General features: G+C 34.2%; 1 protein-coding gene and 1 non-coding gene across 3 annotated transcripts; one reads left to right on the top strand and one right to left on the bottom strand.

Annotated features, from left to right (window-relative positions):
- Nucleotides 1–7687: 7687 nt before the first annotated feature.
- LOC116144312 (ubiquitin carboxyl-terminal hydrolase 8-like) lies at nt 7688–15845 on the top strand. Of its 2 annotated transcripts, none has more exons than XM_031429778.1 (13): nt 7688–8049; nt 8313–8534; nt 9219–9360; nt 9907–9966; nt 10053–10145; nt 10922–11266; nt 11369–11509; nt 11669–11839; nt 12168–12425; nt 12994–13142; nt 13812–14360; nt 14518–14791; nt 15326–15845. In XM_031429778.1, exons 1-13 carry the CDS (start codon nt 7688–7690, stop codon nt 15440–15442), a joined length of 2883 nt encoding a protein of 960 aa, XP_031285638.1. In that variant the 3' UTR covers nt 15443–15845. The 2 variants fall into 2 exon arrangements, with proteins under 2 accessions (XP_031285638.1, XP_031285639.1); XM_031429779.1 differs by lacking the exon at nt 15326–15845 and adding an exon at nt 14916–15237.
- Nucleotides 15846–18834: 2989 nt separating this feature from the next.
- Nucleotides 18835–18940, bottom strand: LOC116144367. The gene has a single exon (XR_004130248.1). It is a non-coding gene; the product is annotated as a small nucleolar RNA R71 (small nucleolar RNA).
- Nucleotides 18941–19674: the final 734 nt, after the last annotated feature.

Here is a 19674-nt window from a genome sequence, read left to right as displayed (position 1 = left end):
TCCCTTTCTTTCTTCCTTCTCATTTTCTTCTCCACTCTACTTCCACACTTATTCCCTTTCTGCAATTCACTTTTCATTTTCATTTTCTATACCAGTGAATCTAATCAAAACTCTTAACACAAACCACTCAGAACCTAATCAAAGTACAGATCAAACTCTACATCTAACACACAATCACAAATCAAGCAAAAATCAAATTGGGTACCAAAAAATACCCAAAAGCAAACCCAAATCTTTAACCATGAAGAAATCCAAATCTTAAACCATGAGTGGTGGAAGAAGAAGAAGTGTTGGAGATGGAAAGAAAAAGGGGAAACAAAAACGGAAAAAAAAAAAAAAGAGGCTGGACGAAAGAAAATGAAGAAGAAGTAGTGGAATAATGGGGTTTTAATTAGGATAAGTTTTCATTCTCGGTATGTTTTAATTTTTCTAGGTGGTTTTTGCAGTTTTTACTGAAATAATTAAAAAAGGGGTTAATTTGAGATTTTTTAGATTATAAATGTCTAAGTCGACCTCAATTCTCATGTCAAAATGTACCGTTAGCATACCAAAATTGTCATGTAAGTGATTTTTGACAGAAAAAATATCATGTCATTAATATTTAACATTGTAGGAAAAAATATGAAAGTTTGATACCTTCAATAAAAATAATTGATAGTTTGGTATCTTCAATAGGAAAAAAATAGTTTGGTATCTTCAATAAGGAAAAAGTGATAGTTCGATATTTTCTGATGTAATTAAGTCAATTCTATCACTTCGTTTGGACAAATGGATTAGATTGAACCATTAACATATTTTTAAAGACTTAAATTCTTTGTAGAATGAAATTTATGGTCACATATTGTAAATGGTAAAATCTACGGTTGATTCGGAATAGATGGATCTTGTGTAATGCGAGCCACTGACAATCCAATGGACCTACAGAGAAAGGAAAATGGAACGTGAAGGCTTAGATGACACCGGTGTGTTGTCTGCTGTAGGCACTCTGACGCTCAAGTTAGCACAATTGAAGGTATTTAGTGATGTCTGAGAGCGGAAAAGGGTTTGCCATAATGTGGCTAGGGCTAGACTAACACAAAGTGGTCGGAGCACAGCTTTGTGATGGCTGAAGGTGGTAAAGTTAGTCGAAACTAAGCTTTACGGCGGGGAAAACGAAGATTCTTGGGAGCAAGAATTTAGAAGCTAAAGCTATGGGTGATTTCTGGATGCCTAATGAGAGGGTTTGCCTCTATTTATATAATGAACCCAAGGGTGTCGGAATCCTAGTAGGACTCTGAGTCCTACTTAGCAGAGGAGTTTTCCTTTTGGAAGGAGATTAGGTTTTTTGCCTTTATCGATTTAGGCTTTCCTCTTTAGGTAAGATTTGGAAACTTATTAGAAGAGGAAATTGATTGGGGCTCTGGTCCCTATTGTGGACTGTTGTAGGTGAATGGGTTGGACCCAGTTCAACTTAACTCATGGGGTGGCCCAACTCATCGAACGGGCAGTTCATAGGGTATTTTAAGAGTGGGCTCAACTGGAGTTGGGCCAAGGCCTTGAGTTGTGACATGTTCACATTGTTATTAGACCTCGTCAGGTTCAATACGATTTTTGGCCTGTACACACATTACTTTCCAAAACTTTGACTCATCAATTTAAGAGAAAAATGAAAGGAGGATGGCTTATAATTAACAATTAACTAGCTCTTACCTCACCTCAATTTCTTGGATAGACTCAATCTTTAAAATAATAATAATAATAAAGATAAGCTTTGTAGTTGTTATTTTTAATTTATAAATTAAGACATTTGATCTACACAGTACAAAATTTTAAGACGTTCATATATATTTTGAGCAAGAGTTTCCATGCGACGTATAAGGTTAAAACTCATCCCAAGTTCTCTTTTTATTATTATTATTATTTTTTTTTATCGACCTAGTTATTTTTTGGCTAATTATATCTTAATTATAAATTATTTTATATCACAAATCAAACATGTTGCTAATTGTTTAATTTTTTTTTTAACTAAGGTGTCCCAACTAATTCATGTGTACCTTAACTAATTTTTATTTGAGACTCAGTAACCCACTGCCACCTTGGGTTCTACTTTGGGTGCGTTTGATATATTATTTATACCCATATTCCCAAGCCTATTCCCGAAATATTGTTTAGTACATTATTTGAGAAATATTAGTATATTTTTTAATTATTTTTAGACCTCTTGAGTTTATTAATTTCATTAAATACCCCCAGAAAAAAAGTTTAAAAATTAATAAAAACACCCTCACCCACCCATACTCGCCAGATTTCGGCAACCACCGTCGGTGGTAGCCGGAATCTGTCATAATGGTGAATTAACGATCGGAACTGGCCGTTAATTCACCGATCTGGCATTTTTCGGCCAGATCCACAGTGGATCTGGCCGTTAGCGATGGCCAAAGAAATGGCCGTCGTTGACGGTCAACGACGACCAAATCTTTGCCATTGTTGACCGACAACGACGACCATATCTTTGGCCGTGGCTGACAGCTAGATCTGGACTTTTGTCGCCGTCGACAGCCAGATCTGGTCGTAGATCTGGCCTTTTCTGGCCATATCCGTGGTGGATCTGGCCGGAAAATGCCATATCGACGCCCTACCAGCCATATTCGACCGATTTGCATCTTAACGCCATTTTTCCGTCAGATTCCGACGGTGGTTGCCGAAATCTAGCACTGTGGTGGGTGGGGGTGTTTTTGTCATTTTATAAATTTTTTATATATTGGGGTGTTTAGTTAAATTAGCAAACCTAGGGGTTTTTTTTTTTTTAAATTTTTAGATTTTACCTCGTAATACTCCCCTATTCAACTACCCAATATTATTTCCAAAATCCTATGCAAAATAATAAAACAAATGGATCCTTATTTTTTTTACGATTTTGGATACAAGCTTCATTATTAACCTTGTTATTAATTAATTTGATAACTTCATTGATCACAACTAATTTATTTTAGTTTATACATTGATAATTTGAAATTTTTAATCCTAAATAGTTTTTTACTCACCTCAAATCTCAATTTTTGCAAATTTTTTAATTTTTTTTTTTGTCATATACAAATGGCTTGAGCATATTGTTTATTATTAAACAAATTGAAAACACTAGAAACTAAAAACTAAATGGTCCCAACAACTGTCCAACCTTTGAAGGCAACCTCACAATGTGAATGCATAATGATTTTTAACCATTTGTGAATTGAAATGTGTTCATCACAAATTCTTGTTCCAAAAAGAAAAAGAAAAGTTGTTCACATTGTGCTCATCAACAAGAAACACATTTTATTTTATATATATATATATACACACACCAACTCTCACGTGTTTACTAAGTTCTAAGTCCACCATGATTATTTCATAGACTTATTGAATAGGAAATCTATAAGGGACGTGTAACGCATCGTTTGTGTACCCATCCATAATAGGTATCAAGTGTTTAAAACTTTATAAATGGACTAATCAATTATGAAAGAAATCAATGAAATGTGATAAAATCCTTTTTTTTTTTTTTTTTAATGACTAGGGATGTCAGCGGGCTTGTGGTCACCTCAACTATCCATCGAGATCTTGAAATTATCGACCAGTAAAAGCTCCAGTGGCTACCCTTATGTAGATACTCGAACTCAGAAGACTATATGATTTTCATCTTACTCTTTTACCATCAAGAAGACTAAAACTGAAGACCATGTTAAGTCATTTTTATTGTATAGATGAAAATAATCTCTTTACATATTCATCAGTTCTGAATGGATCAAAGCTATTTCAAAGACTTACATGATAAAGTCTTAGATGAGATGAGTATAATACTAATTTGTATGCTCCTTTATAATATCACATATTTAATAATATAAAAAATAATTGTTGTTATTTACCCTAAGGGACTGATCTGGTGGTCAAGAATATTGCTCTATTTATTGACTTCTTAGATTCAAACCATCTCGGACTATTTACCACATTTGTTGCTTACCTAGATATTGGACTTGTAGGGTGTTCAATGAATGTGCGTAGTTGGCATGGACCTTGGTTATCCAAAAAAAAAAAAAAAAAAATGTTTTTAGTTAGATGAAAGAAGTAATACAAATAATGTGTCACGTCCATCCCAAACTAAGTTTCTTTTGCAGCCTTTTATAACCAAGAAACTTCTCTAAAAGATCCAAGTAGATGATCCCAAAGGATCTAAGATAAAAACAAGCTCATACAAATTGCAAAGCAGCACCAAGATCCAGAAAATTCCCAAAGGCTAATGTGAAAGAAATGAAAGGTGAGACCAAAAGTGCAGGCTCCATTCAATCAACAAATTAAATCAAAGATCAAATTTAAGTGGCTCAAGATAACCAACCAATGTATGGTTCCAAGATCGCTCACTTTCAGTTATTTTTAAGCAACATTTCTGGTGGGCATTGATGTGGACATCACCTTCCTGACACAAAAAAATTGTGCTGGGTTTGAAATATTTTGACCCATAAATTGAAAGACATGATCATGAAAGACATTAGTGGGGGCTCAAAATTGGTGCTGTCATTTCAGAAGACAAATTGCTTTTGTGCTACATTTAGAGGTCAATTGATGGGCACCCATTTGTCTCACAAAGGCAAAGATTAAAGTAAAAAAATGGTGCAAGATAGCCATTATCTTTTCTTTGTTTTACCAAACAAGTGTACATGCATTTGAGAAATGGGGACTTCCATGTATGAGACATGCATTATGCAAAATTATTAAAGGATCTTTGATTTGTTTCTAAGAGATCTAGTGCTAGATGATATTTTTTGAATCGCCAGGGGGGAGATCAGAGATATAGTAACTCTTTAGTTTTAGTGTTATATTCCATGTCACTATAGCAAAAGTGTAAACGAGTCATTGACTACGGTTTTTTTTCTTTTTTCTTTTTTGTGTGATTCGGGGTGTTTGGGTCAGTTTGCACACACCTCGATTAATCTTTCGGAACTCTAAAGTTAACGACTGAGCATACCCTCCAGTGGCCACACCTATTAACAACCGAAAGAAATCGAATTCAAAACCTTTTGAGTAATATACCCAAGAGTCTATTCGCCTCACTTAACCACCCAAGGATGGTTATCATCGACTATGGTTTATAAGCTTTGCTGAGTAAATGTGATCCAATTGAAAATGTTTGTGTGAAGTGGAAGCATAAATTTATTATTAGTATTTATTAAGTCAATATGTTAATCAACATATGATAAAACGATACCAATTATTGTAACCTATTATTAACCGTCACAAATCCATCAAAAATGTTAGAATTCACGCACTCTTGATTATAAGCCCATCTTTATAATGTTATAAAATTCATTAAAATCGCAACAATATCCTTAAGACATAACAGATAGATCGACATATTTGCTTGTTGCCTTAAACTTAAATGATAATCAAAAGTGAGATTATTGGTCATGGTGAGGTAGAACAAACATTGAAAAGGTGAAAAGAGATAAGGCAATTAAGCAAGGCAAGGGGGCCTTGCTTCAATTTCAAAGTGAAAGGGAATCAATGGAGGGGGAACATGTTCATTGACATTTTAGACTTTCAAACTTGTTTGAAAGTATTATTACACATTGCTTGACCAAAAAAAGTTTGAGAAATGAATACAAAAGCATAAGTCATACTTAGCACGCCATATATAATTGATGTAGAAGAATAATTAATCAAGTTCATGATCATACACAATCCATAGTCAAAGTTTATTTGACATCATAATATAAAAAAAAAACATTTTTTAAAGACGGAAATCATATAAAATGCTATAATTCTCAATGTATACCTCATATGCTGGTACGTTGTCAATAGTATAAAGTTTGTGACACTTTAAAAAGAAATTCTTCGACGTAGCAGAAAAATCATGTCAGTTGTATAACAAATCAATGAAACGTGTTAGCTTATTATATAATGGATGTAATATTTCTATTATATTTCAGAGTTTTCCCACATTGAAAACCATGAAAAGGGTTGATAGTGAACTTGCTTTCATAATTTCCAATTGGGCTTGCTTTGCATTTTTAAATTTGATCATCAATTGAAAATATATTGACTTTCAATAGCCTAAATTCTTTATTTTGTTCTGCTTTGTTTGTTTAGGCTGAGCTTTGCCATTCATGAAGCCCAATTCAACTATTTAGCCATAGACAGCTCTATTGCATAATAGAAACCAACATTTTGGGCTAGATAGATCATGGGTTCCATGGGCCTCATAGTTAGCCCAATGTTTTATTCACAAATCATAATAAATCTTTTGAAGTTTTTAACGTATGAATTAACTACCATTAATTATTCATTGATTATATTTAATAGTATGCTTATAAATTTAGCAATTAGAATAATGATTTTGCTGGTACCAGTCCAATCGTTTGAGAAAAGAAATGAGACGGTGACTGGACTGCGGTAAGAAGTGTAATACACGCGCATAAGGTGAGAGTGGAGTGAAAAAATGATTGTTGCAGATTGTTCTAGCTGGCCTATAACACTGTAATCCATGTGTAGCTTTTTAAAATTTGTTCAGCCGTATGATTTTGACACGTGGCAAACTGAATATATAACCCCGCTTTGTATTTTATTGTATTTTGTCTCAAGTTTGATAATTAAGGAAATTGTCACTATAATATTAGAGAAAGTTTTCGATAATATGATATAATATGAGTTTCTGAGTTTAAATCCTCCCGAACACATTAATAGCTACTAAGTTGATTTATTTGGTTATCTGTTTTAAGACTTCAAGAGATTAGTTAAAGTATGCATAAATTGACCTAAATACTTTTTGTAATAAGATAAACGTTTGTGCGTTTGTCTAATCACAATATACATATACGTTGAATCGCACCATGATAATATCACATTCTTTTTGTTATGTGTTTTACAATTTTAATTTTATTATGTAATATATATTATTAGATAGTTCAATCTTGTAAACAATGTTATAATTCAATTTATGTCTGTTAAATAAATTTTTGGTTTAGCAATCTATAATCAAATGATTATTGAGATAAAAGAGTGAAAAAGTTTGACGTGACTATGCATAACAAAATATTAACATAAAAGATTTATAATTTTTTTTTTAATGGCTATAATAGATTATTTTCTAACATTTAAGATAGTTAATTCTAATACATTAAAATTAATTCTCTATCTTTTCAAAACTTTTTGTTAAAATTCATTTTATACCATTTTTTCTCTTATTTTCACACCTCTCTTATTATTTCTTTAAACTCATAAATTACAAATAACTTTATTTATCTTCTTTTCAAGATTATAATATTCTATGAAAATTTCTTTGCCTCCTAATATTTAATTTATAATTTCAGTGATAACATAAATATAAACTACAATATTGTATTAAAAATGTGTGAATTCAGATTTTTTTCGTAATCATTCTACTCTTATAAAATTTTATCTAATATAATTTATTGTCTTGCCCTAAAACATGTATATATATATATATATTTTTTTTTTTTTTTTTTTTCAGGTTTTACATATTTTTTTCGAAAAGAAAATTTGTTTATCTTATATTTCAAGAAATAATTTAATTTGTTTAAAACTTCAATATAACAAAATCATATACAATTATTTAAGTTAGATGCGAGCATACCATAACAAAACTCTGTAATATAAATTAATTTATATAATGAATAAACATAAAACAACATCAGTTACTCTCGGATTTTTTTTCATGAACCAACTTGCGGAAAAGCTTCAATCATCGCTCTTGTTCGCCCGTACCGCCACGCGCTTCCTCTCGCGTCTCTCACTCTACACTTTCCGTCTCTGCAAATCCCTCTTCTCCAAAACCCTAACCCTAACCGCTCTCTCCTCTTCTCCGTCTTCTTTGTCAATGGACGACGACGACAACAACAACATCAACAGCAGCGGCAATCTTTTCTCCAACGACGACGATCGTCTCTTCGATTTCGATTTTAACCCTAGCTCCTCCCGCCAAAATGATTTCAACAATTATTCTCCGAGTAGTTATATTAATAATCCCGCTTTTCTTGACGACGATGACCGCCTCAAGCTCTACCTTGTTCCGTACAGGTACGTTTCGTTTTTTTTTTTCAGCTTTTGATTCTGTTTGGTTGCCGAGAAAATGGAGGAAAATTTTCGTTTTGGTCTGTTGAGAGAAAAATGTGTGTTTTGATGTGGTTCTGGGCGAGCTGAAGGGGGAGGAAGTGAATTTTTGAATGGTGTGGTGAATGTAGGTTGTGACAGTGTCGTTTTGGCAACAATGATGGAAACAAGAAGAAAAGAAAACAACATGTTTTTGTTTATGGGGTCTGGTGTTTACGTTACATTTTCAGGTGGTGGAAGGAGGCACAACAACAACTTGTTGCTGATCAAATAGGAGGAGGTGGTGTTTTGTATCAAGTTTCATCTAACAATGGCACTGATAACTCCCAGATTGTGCTCGAGTTGAAGAAGCTAGAGGTGTTTCAGGAGAGTGGCAATGGGAATGAAGAAGGTTCTTTGGGCCGTGAGTATGCTTTGCTACCTGAAGGGATGTGGCTGCGTGCTCTTAAATGGTGAGCAAATTTTAATTCAGTTCACTTTATTGTTATTTTAAAATACATGGTTAGCCTGGTGATCTTAGCAGTCAACAATTTGGTTTTAAAGGAATTGTTTTTTTTGAATCATTTGAGAATGTTTTAGTGACTGTAGAGTGCATTATTGCATTTGCATTTTGGAATGTTTCAAAACGTGTGATACCAAACTCATTTGATGCACTCTTCTTCCCTGAGGTTATTGTGGTTTCCTGCACTTTGTAGCTTTTATAGGGCTCTTAAATGGTGAGCAAAGCATGACTCGTTTCACTTGATTGTTATGTTAAATACATGGTTAACCTGGTAATGTTAACACTCAACATTTTGGTTACAAGAAACTGCTTTTTGGATCCATGTAAGAATGTTTCAGTGACCGTAGAATGCATTATTGCCTTTGCATTTTGAAATTGTTCACAATGTGTGATACTGAACTCAGGGGATGCACTCTTATTCGCTGAGGATATTGTGGTTTCCTGCACTTTGTAGCCTTTATAGAGCTCAGTGTAATTTGTAATAATAAATTCTCTAGTTTTCACCAAACAATTGGAAGTGGAAACTGATTGTTGTTTACTTCTCAAGTGCTTATATATGTGGATGAGTTTTTGGATAGAAGACGGTGGCTTTTTATCGCTTTGAGCAGCAATTTTATTCTTCTTTTTTTGATAGGCATATTGATTTTAAAGCAGCATCGGGGGATGTTGGGAGCCCTTCTGTTGTGGGCAGTCATTTGCAGGATATGTTTCCATTACAAATTAGGCTTTCTGTTCTGCTGGAAACAAATTCATTGGCAGTTAAGATCAGCTTAAAGGTTTGTTGTGTTCTAGTCCTATTCTATTCTTTGTTTGAATTCTGGTCCTGTAGTAGCTGAAATTTGTGATCTGGTTTGTGAACCAGTTTTTTAGGGAGTTCTTTTTGAAGTTCAACAATATATACCTGCAGTCTACTCTCCTCATCTTTAATGTATATTTAATTATTCACCAATTGTTCCTATACCAGAATTTTTTTTTTCATGATGCTTCTATTAGGAGGGTGTCTTTTTCTTTGTGCAAGCTATGTATTGGTCATAGATTCCAATGGGGATACTTCCTTTCTAACAAAGCCAGTAACTTGGCATCAAACAATCTTGCAGATTGTTACTATTGAAAAACTGAGATGAGATATATGTTAATTTTAGATCCATATCATATGCTATGCTTTGGTGTTTGGTTTTGGTTAATAGAGTTCATATGCTATCAGTCCGAATACCTAGTGGTTCTTGATTCTTGATTCCTAAGTCTTATCTCTCTAACACAATTTTTTTTTCTTTGAATAAAGTTCTGTACTTCTTGTATATCATAATAGACTGTATTTTCAGGACAATGAGGTTGGTCTTTACAAGAGAGCCTGCAATCTATTCATTTCCGTGTCCCAACAGGTGAGTTTACTACTCAATACTTTACTAACAAATGTTATTCTCTGTTGGGTTAGTATAATTGCTTAATGTGCTCGTTTATTTCACAGCTCTTTATTCGGGACTTCTCAGGGCATACAACTCAGTTTTTTATGAATGATAGAGTCAATTTGTCGAATGATTTCTCAGGACAAAGTGAAGAGGTATGACTAGTTAATTTAGGAGAATTCTACGATATATGGCTTTCACCCGTAGGTGGAAGGTTGCTAGTAAAAAAAATCTCTGAAGTAAATGATTATGATATCAATTGTTCAATTTTTTATTGGCTTCTCTGATGTGCTTAAAAAAGAATTGTCAGGTGGTTTCCAAAGTTGCTGTTGCACCTTGGGGTTAAGTGACATGTAATGATTCTAGAAATTGTCCAATGGGTTATCAATCTGACATGTTTTTAGGTCTTTTGCGGTGTTGTGAAATCCAGTTCTTGATTTTTCTTTGTTTGAGTAGGATATAGGTTCAGTACTATGGTAGTGTACATTGACTACTACCAACTTTACATTGATCTACACTAATGGTCTATTCAGTTCCATATTTTATGGTATGATTATTGATCTTAAAATGGAAAAAAGGGAAAAAAAAGTTCAGCGTTACTTTTATGATGAATAGGAGGTGCTTAAACATTCACCATGCAATACTTGGAGGTAAAAGTTAATAGGGCTGGACTATGCCTGTTAAACTTCATTTTGATATAAATTTAGATGTTTATAGTAATATGATATTTCGGATGAGTTATCTTGGGGGCAGTTATTGAAAAGTTTCAGTGCAGCTTGTTAATGCAAATACTGTCCAAAGCAAATCTGATTCCGTTTTCAGTCTTAGCTTTCATGTCTTGCAATATATGTATAACTTCCTGTGCCTGATATTTAGCTATTTGGTGTTCTTATTGTTTTTTCTTTTTTTCCTTTTTCATTTGTTGCTACAGATTCTCCTTGAATTGCAAGTCCATGGGTTTTCAGATTCTATGAAGGAGACCAGCAATGACATGATAGAACATTCCAAGACAAACGATTCTTTCTGTAATGGTTCATTTAAGATGAATGGCAGCAATGATAACCTGAACCCTTATACAACACCTTCGAACTCCTTAATTTGTGGAAGTGGCTATGGAGGATTTAGTTTTTTGGGGTTGACGGGATTACAGAATCTTGGAAATACTTGTTTCATGAATAGTGCAATTCAGTGCTTGGCTCACACCCCAGAGCTTGTTGATTACTTCCTTGGGGACTACCAAAAAGAGATTAATCATGATAATCCGTTGGGGTTAAAGGTATGCCAGTAGGTGTAGCTTTTATTAGATGGTCACTTTTTTAGTATCTTTTCTTGCTTTGCCTTTCTTATTCATTAACTTAAATTGTCTACTATATTACAGGGTGAACTTGCTTTGGCATTTGGAGATCTAGTAAGAAAAATATGGTCTCCCAGAGCAATGCCAGTGACTCCAAGAATGTTCAAGTTAAAACTTGCTAATTTTGCACCTCAATTCAGTGGCTATAATCAGCATGATTCTCAGGTTAGCAAAGTTATTTGCTAAAGAAGTGTTGTTTCATTCTTGAACTCTATCATCTGCATGGTGATCTATTATCACTTACGGATGTGCATGCATATTCTTTAGCATAGCTTTGAGTTATGTGGTAGGAATTACTTAATATGTTCAAATGCTGTAATTCAGGAATTCCTTGCTTTTTTGTTGGATGGACTCCATGAAGATCTGAATCGAGTTAAATGCAAGCCATACATAGAAGCTAAGGATACCGAGGGATGCCCAGAAAAAGAAGTAGCTGAAGAATATTGGCGAAATCACCGGGCTCGAAATGACTCCATCATAGTTGATTTATGCCAAGTAAGTCTGCTGCGAATAGATGAGGTTGGCATGTATAATTAACGAATAATTTTGTACTCCTCTTGCACAAGTAATTATACTTTTTCTTATGATGAAGTATTCTGTAGTTTCAGCACACCTGTTTCCTGATTATGTCCATGCTTCCAATCGAAATGGATGTCAATTACTAATTATAAAAGATCACCATATTTCTTAGCATTTTGTAACTTTTGAGGAATGACTCCTATGGTTTTTGATTTGATTTTGGAATGTAACTTTTTATAAGCAACTGGTTTGAACTCCAGTTAGCTTTTTCAACTGTATTTATGTATTCTTTTTCTCATTTTAGGGTCAGTACCGGTCAATGTTGGTCTGCCCTAATTGCAAGAAGGTTTCTGTCACATTTGATCCACTCATGTACCTGTCACTACCTTTACCTTCCACAACAATGCGGACTATGACTGTGACAGTTTTTAGCAGTGATGGAAGTACATTGCCTATTCCGTTCACCGTCACTGTGCCAAAGTATGGGAGAACTAAGGATCTTATTGAAGCCTTGAGTATTTCATGTTCGTTAAGAGATGATGAAACTCTCGTGGTGGCTGAGGTATGTTGTGGCAGCTATGGTCTTTAAAATAGGTGTGATAGTATTAGCATTTTTCTTCTGAACCTTATACCTAAACTTTGGATTCCCAAGCACCTTAATTGATCTTGTGGCTCTTGATCTGGGTGTTGCTTCTTTGTTAGTGCCACATCAATGATGTCATAATGATAGCCATCATCCAGCAATCATTATGTTGAATACAATCATCTTGGCCTACTGGTTTCCTCGTAGACGTTAGGATTAACCATGATTGTTTGTCACATTTGTTTATGGAAATAGGATCTCTAATTAAGAGATCTCCTATGCTAAGTCTATTATGATGACAAAATTAAATATCTTTGATTATTTGCTAAGCTTAAACTCTTATTCGTTATTGTAACTAAAGCAATGTAAATTAATTTATTTCATGTGTTAATTATAAATTACACTTCTTCATTGAAAGTGACTGCCCTTATTTTCTCTTTGTAATAGATGCAACCCATAAGTTTATTGAGTTGTGTATTCAAAATCAAATTTCTGCTTGCATTTTTAACTTTGGTAATTTTAGCTCTAAGTACAGTCTGATTTGTAGATATTCAAAAATCAAATTTTTCGTTTCCTGGAGGAGCCATCTGATTCTTTGGCCTTGATAAGAGATGAAGACAGACTTGTGGCTTATCGATTACTGAGAGATAGTGAAGCATCCCCCTTGATTGTGTTCATGCATCAAAAGGAGTTAAAGTAAGCTTGCTCGGATTCTCATTTTGATTATTTATGACAGTTTTAATTTTGCATATGGTGCATTTCTCTCTTTGTTTGTGGTGTTTTGCTTTTGTACCAAAAAGATGTGTTAGCAGATGATGGATGCATGCATGCATATGTGGTGTTTTTACTCAATAAGCCACCTTGGTTAACTTACATGTCTATGGAGGACCTCATGCAGATATTTGATAAGTTATCTGCATGGTTATCAAGATACTATTTATACTACATGGAATACTATTTGTTTATTATATACATGTAAAACGGACATAGTTATAATATGCGTCCATTATAGCTGTTCTTATGCACGTCACTTTTTGGTTAAACAATTGTAAATTTTGGTTTAGTGCAGTTTCAATTAGCTGAAGATCATGTCTGACATCAGTAATTTATGTACCTTTAGAATGAGACTTAATTAAAGGATTTTCCATATAAAGTGCATAACTTAATTATCCAAAAGTTGGGTCATTTTTTGTGTAAAAGAAAAGCAGGGGATCATTCATCCTAAGCATACATCTATATGCATACATATATTCGCTTTTTGATCATCTTGAGAAGCCTATTAAAGTTGTTTGCATCTATCTCTTTTAAAAAATTAATGATAATTTGTTTTTCTATTTATTATTTATCTTATTATGATGGAGTCAGGCTTTACGATTTTGGGAGGTCAACTTTGGATCTGGTACAGTTTGGCACACCCCTTGTAGCAAGGTTGTCTGATCTTACCAATGGATCTGAGATCTGTAAAGTGTTTCTGAAATTACTTAATCCATTTTTAATGCCTGTGGAAGATGTATTAATTGACTTGGATGATGCGGGGAATATGGATAATGAAGATACAGCAGCGGAAGATTTTAGTAGCCCAACAATCTTGGATAATGATGCAGGCTCAGATAGTGAAATAGGAGATGAATTACTTTTGAGTCCTGACTTTCAATTCTACTATATGGGTGTACAAGAACAAACAGAGATAAAAATGAATGAGCCCATATCGATCTCAGAGTCCAACAGGCCGTTGAATATCCTTGTTAACTGGTCAGATAAGATGATTGAAAAATATGATACACATCTTCTCGGCTCATTGCTGAACGTTTTCAAGCCCCAGTTGTGCACCAGGAAGCCTCAAGAGTCTGTTTCTCTATACAAATGCCTAGAAGCCTTCTTGAAGGAGGAGCCCCTGGGACCAGAAGACATGTGGTTAGTACACTAATCAATCAATTAATTTTCTATTTATACTCAGCTGTATCTTGCTCAGTTTTTTTGCCATTTTGAGAATTATATAAATATTTTCATGTATACAAATTGATTTTTGTACTTTTGTTGTGTCTAATGCAAATTGATGCTATTATGTCAGGTATTGCCCCAAATGCCAGAAGCATCGGCAAGCCAGCAAAAAATTAGATCTTTGGAGATTGCCTGACATTTTGGTTATTCATTTAAAGAGGTTCTCATACAGTCGGTATCTTAAGAGCAAGCTGGAAACATATGTTGATTTTCCAATCGATGATCTTGATCTCTCAACTTACATTTCCCATAAAGACAGCCAATTATCTCATCGCTATGTCCTGTATGCAATAAGTAACCACTACGGAGGCCTGGGAGGTGGTCACTACACTGCATTTGTTGATGTAAGTAATGTCGATTCATTTCTTTATTCTTCTGATTGCTTGTAGGCATTTAACTTAACCATTTTTCTATTAGAACTGTGAAGTTTGAAACTTAAAAGTACTTATTGTTGAATGATAACTTCAGATCTAAAAAGGAATGTGTTTTAAGTTTGAGTGAGGTGTAATGTACTCGGGCGCCTGGATATGTTTGGAGCAGAGGGATTCTATAATGTGATTATGAATTTATGTTTAATCTTTTAACCCTTTCTATGGAGGGTTAATTGGAAGTTGGGGTTCCACCTAAAATGCAATTTTTGATGAGATTCGAAATGCATTTAGTGTCGAATATCTTTCATGTTGCTCGCCATCTGAATTTTGATGTGAAGATGTTAGAATGAAGTTTCAAAGTCATCTTGTCATTCAAACCTCTTTGGTATCTACTGGTTCTAAACTGTTAGTAAATTCCGATTGTTACGTTCGTATTTCTTTGATACATATCAAATACTTGTCTTCTTCGCTTAATATGATAATTCTAACATTGTTGCTTCTGTGCAGCTTGGGCATAAGAGGTGGTTTGAGTTTGACGATGACAAGGTTTACCCTGTCAGCGAAGAGCAGCTTAAGACATCAGCAGCTTATGTTCTTTTCTATAGGCGAATCCCGGATGTCTAACATAACAATAGTTGTATAGTTGTTACCCAATTTGGAAATCAAGACACAGATTAACAATTACCGTCCTCACCAAGCAGAAATCGGCAACAGAGAGGAAAGAAATACTTTTAAACACTGTACAGTTTCGAAAGATGTGGCAGTAAAATAGTACAGGCAAATACTTCATCTTACATGTTGAAATTCCTATCAATTTTTTCACAATGGGGGCTGCTTCACCCTCCTGTATATATAGGCTTTTGCCATCACCTCTGTGCTTTTATAAACTCTTCACAATTTTTACATCGTCGTAAATATTTGGTAACGCAGAAGGTAAATTAATAGTGAAGGTAGAGAAGGTTTTCTGTGGGACAGACGTATTACAGTCTATCCAATTATGATATAATATGAGAGTATACTTTTGTCATTGGATGTGTATATTTTGTATCACTGTGATAGATGGGCGCGTTTGTCTATTTAAAAGCTTGTTCGTAACACCCTGATTGATCGTGTATATTTTGTTATCCACGTGATTGGATGCGATTGTCCATGATAAATGAAAAAAGATTTTTCGTTCTTGTTAACATTAAAAGGTTATTGGCATTGCATAATGATTTAATAGCCATGAGACAAATAATTTTCATTCTTGTTAATTTTTTTATTATTCTTGTCCTATCCTAACCAAAATATTTGTTTTAATATTCTCAAAATCCAATCATACTCTATTCAACTAGAAATATTATTTAACCCCTTAGGTTTATTGATTTAACTAAATACTCTTAACAATAAAAGTTTATAAATTGATAAAAACACCTATCATCTATCCACATTTATTAGATTTCGGCTACTACCGTCGGAAGGTGGGTAGAATCTGTCGTAATGGATCTTGGCTGTCGCCAGATGTGGCCAAAGATCTAGCATTTTTAGGCCAAATCCAAGGTGGATCTGACTGGAAAAAGGCTAGATCGGTGCACTACCAGCTAAATCCAGTCGGTAATACACCATTACGGTAGATTTTGGCCACCTTTTAGCGGTGGAGGCCGCCTACCGGCATTTAATGAGTATGTGGGAGTGTTTTTGTTAATTTTCAATGTTTTATTATAGGGAGTGTTTAGCTAAATTTACAAATGTAGAGAATGTTTTTGTTAATTTTCAAATTCTATTATCCTAATAACAACCCAATTCAATTTTTTCAAAAAATACTTGATACTATTTTTCATAGTGATTTTGTATTTAATTTGAATAGGATATATGATACTATTAATTGCTATGTAATTCTATTAATTTTACTTTGCAGGTCTAAACGATGATTTTGAGTATAAATGACGATGTTGAGTGTAAATTACATAACTTGAGATTTTCAACTCCGAATGACCTGAATTTAGAAGCTATGAAAAACATAGAAGCAGAGCTACAACTTTCATATTTGGGTTTTTTCCTTATTCTGACTGGAAGATGGTGAAAATTTGGCTTGAAGTTGTGAATAGCTCGTTGCGAACTGAAGAAAAACGTCTTTGAATATGCATCAGTATTTTTTCCATAACATGAGCTGTAGACCTCAGATTGGGATAATTATTGAATGAGTAGAAATATGAGACATAGGGATATAACTTTAATTTTTTGGTCGTATCCAGTTCAGCTTAGAAAATGGTTAAAAATTGAGCCAAAAGTTACGTTAGTGCATGGAAGACAAGCAAATTTGTTATCATGTATTTTTAATTTAAGTATGACTTTTTACCATAATACCCTCATGACATTAATACCAAAAAGAGAGGTCCTTAGCAATAGGGGAGGAGGCTAGGGTTTTTATTTATTTATTTATTTATTTATTTATTTATTTATTTACATCAAATAGGAGGAGGAGATCAAAGGAAAGAGGCTAGCACATTCATGCGGGAGAAGTTGGTGCGATGCTTTTCCAGAGATCAATTCTTCAAGATTTCAGTTTTTGTTTTCTCTTACTCTACTTTTATGCATCAGTTTGGAATTGTTATGATGATGAGTTCAAAACTAATGTTGATTGTTATCACTTTGATTATGGAGTAGATTGTTATTGTTAAGGGGTAGATTCTACCTAACCATGTTGACTTGATTTTCAATTTTATTAAAGCATTCAAGAATTTATTGCTCTACAAGAATATGTGTGATTTGTTTAATGCTTTTGGATCTGATGTTTCTTTAATTATTTAGGGCTCTTATTGAATGATGAATTAGGCGGTAAAGTTTGATTAAAAATCTTTTGATTAGGGTTTCATTGTGTTCAACTGTTTTATTAATGTGATGATAAACCAGGCAGCGAAATCACTTTAGGTCATTAAAATAGCATAGATCATAGATTGAGTAGGATACTCGGGAGAGTTTTGTGAGGTTTATGTGGCCAGTTTAGGTTTTAAGCGGGAGCGGAACCTAACCGTTAATGAATTTCATAATTGTGTTAAATTGCGGGATTTAGCCATCTTTAGATCAATAAATTTCCTGAATCTGATTTTTATAGCATGTCTGTCAACATTGGTTTAGGTAGAATCAAAACCCTTAACATTTTTATCATATAGTGATATTTGTCTTTATTATTTAATTGTTTTAATTTCTAGCAATTCTTGTTTTTATTTTAAATTCACATCATCAATTTCGTTATCTCAAATAACAATTAAGATTAGCAATTTATTTGTTTATTTAGCATTCAGTCCTTATGGGATTCGACACTTTATTCATCACTTTATTACTTGTCGATTAGTGCACTTGCTAGCATACGAAATAGTTACAACAAGTTTTTGGTGCTGTTGTCGAGGACTGAAAAATTAGACGTACAATTACGTTGACTTGTCTTGTTACTTTGAGAATTTTATTTTTTGTTTATTTTTGTATTTTAGGTTTTTCTCCCATAGTGCATGACCCGCTCTAGCAAAGAAGAACTTGAAAATTTGATCCTGAGATTGAGCGCACGTTACACCAAATGAGGAGACTAAGAAGAACACAAGTTGAAGCAATGGAAGAGATTAACAGTGAAGATGGAGGAAATAATGTAGTAGCAACCAACATAGAAGTTGCGAGACCACTTAGAGAATATGCTATGCCATCTTTAAATTGAGCAACATCAAGCATTACAAGGCCAACTAGTCAAGCTAATACTTTTGAAATCAAACCATCGATAATTCAAATGATTCAGCATTCAGTGCAGTTTGGTGGTTTGACACAAGAGGATCCGAACTCTCATATAGCCAATTTCCTGGAAATTTGAGATACCTTCAAGCACAATGGAGCTTCAGATGACGCCATTCGCCTACGACTTTTCCCATTCTCTCTAAGGGATAAGGCGAAGAGTTGGTTATTTTCTTTGCCTGCAGGATCCATCACTACATGGGATGCAATCGCACAAAAATTTATTGGTAAGAATTTTCCTCCTGCAAAAACTGCTAAGTTACGTAATGAAATTACAATGTTTTTGCAAGCTAATACGGAATCACTGTATGAGGCGTGGGAGCGGTTCAAGGATTTATTATGCAAGTGCCCACATCATGGATTGCCAATGTGGCTGTAGCTGCAAACATTTATTAATGGTTTAACTAACTCTACTCAGAACATGTTAGATGCAGCAACAGGGGGCACAATTATGAAGAAGACTCCTGAAGAAGCATATGAATTGGTTGAAGAAATGGCTTCTAGTAGTTGTCAATGGGCTACCGATAGATCAACTGTGAGGAGACCTATAGGAATTCATAATGTTGATGCTATTACGTCTTTAGCAGTGCAAATGGAGGCTTTGAGTAAGAAGATAGATAACATGCATGTTTCTGCAGTGAAGATTCAAACTCTTGTTTGTGACTATTGTAGGGGAGGCCACCCAAATCGAGAATGTCAGGTAAGTGATTCTTTTGCACCCTCTTCTGAGCAAGCTAATTTTGTTTCTAATTTTCACAGGTAGCAAAACAACCCGTACAGTAACATGTACAACCCAGGATGGAGGAATCACCCAAATTTCTCATGGAACCAAAATGCAACTAACCATCACCACCAGGGTTCCAACCACCTCAAGAGAAAAAAAATCCAATTTGCAGGATATAATGGCCCAATTTCCGAGCACTATTGAATTGAGGTTTCAAAACCAAGAAGCTTCCATTAGGAATTTGGAGGTTCAAGTGGGACAACTTGCCAATTTAGTCTCACAAGGTGCGTTACCAAGCAACACAGAGAAAAACCCAAAAGAACATGCAAAGGCTATCATGTTGAGATGTGGAAAACAATTAGAAGAACCCAAG

This window comes from Pistacia vera, unplaced genomic scaffold (assembly GCF_008641045.1).
Source record: "Pistacia vera cultivar Batoury unplaced genomic scaffold, PisVer_v2 Contig441, whole genome shotgun sequence".
In the NCBI taxonomy this organism is placed as follows: Eukaryota; Viridiplantae; Streptophyta; class Magnoliopsida; order Sapindales; family Anacardiaceae; genus Pistacia; species Pistacia vera.
Note: the sequence above shows the minus strand (reverse complement) of the source record. Positions and strands in the feature narration are given on the sequence as shown.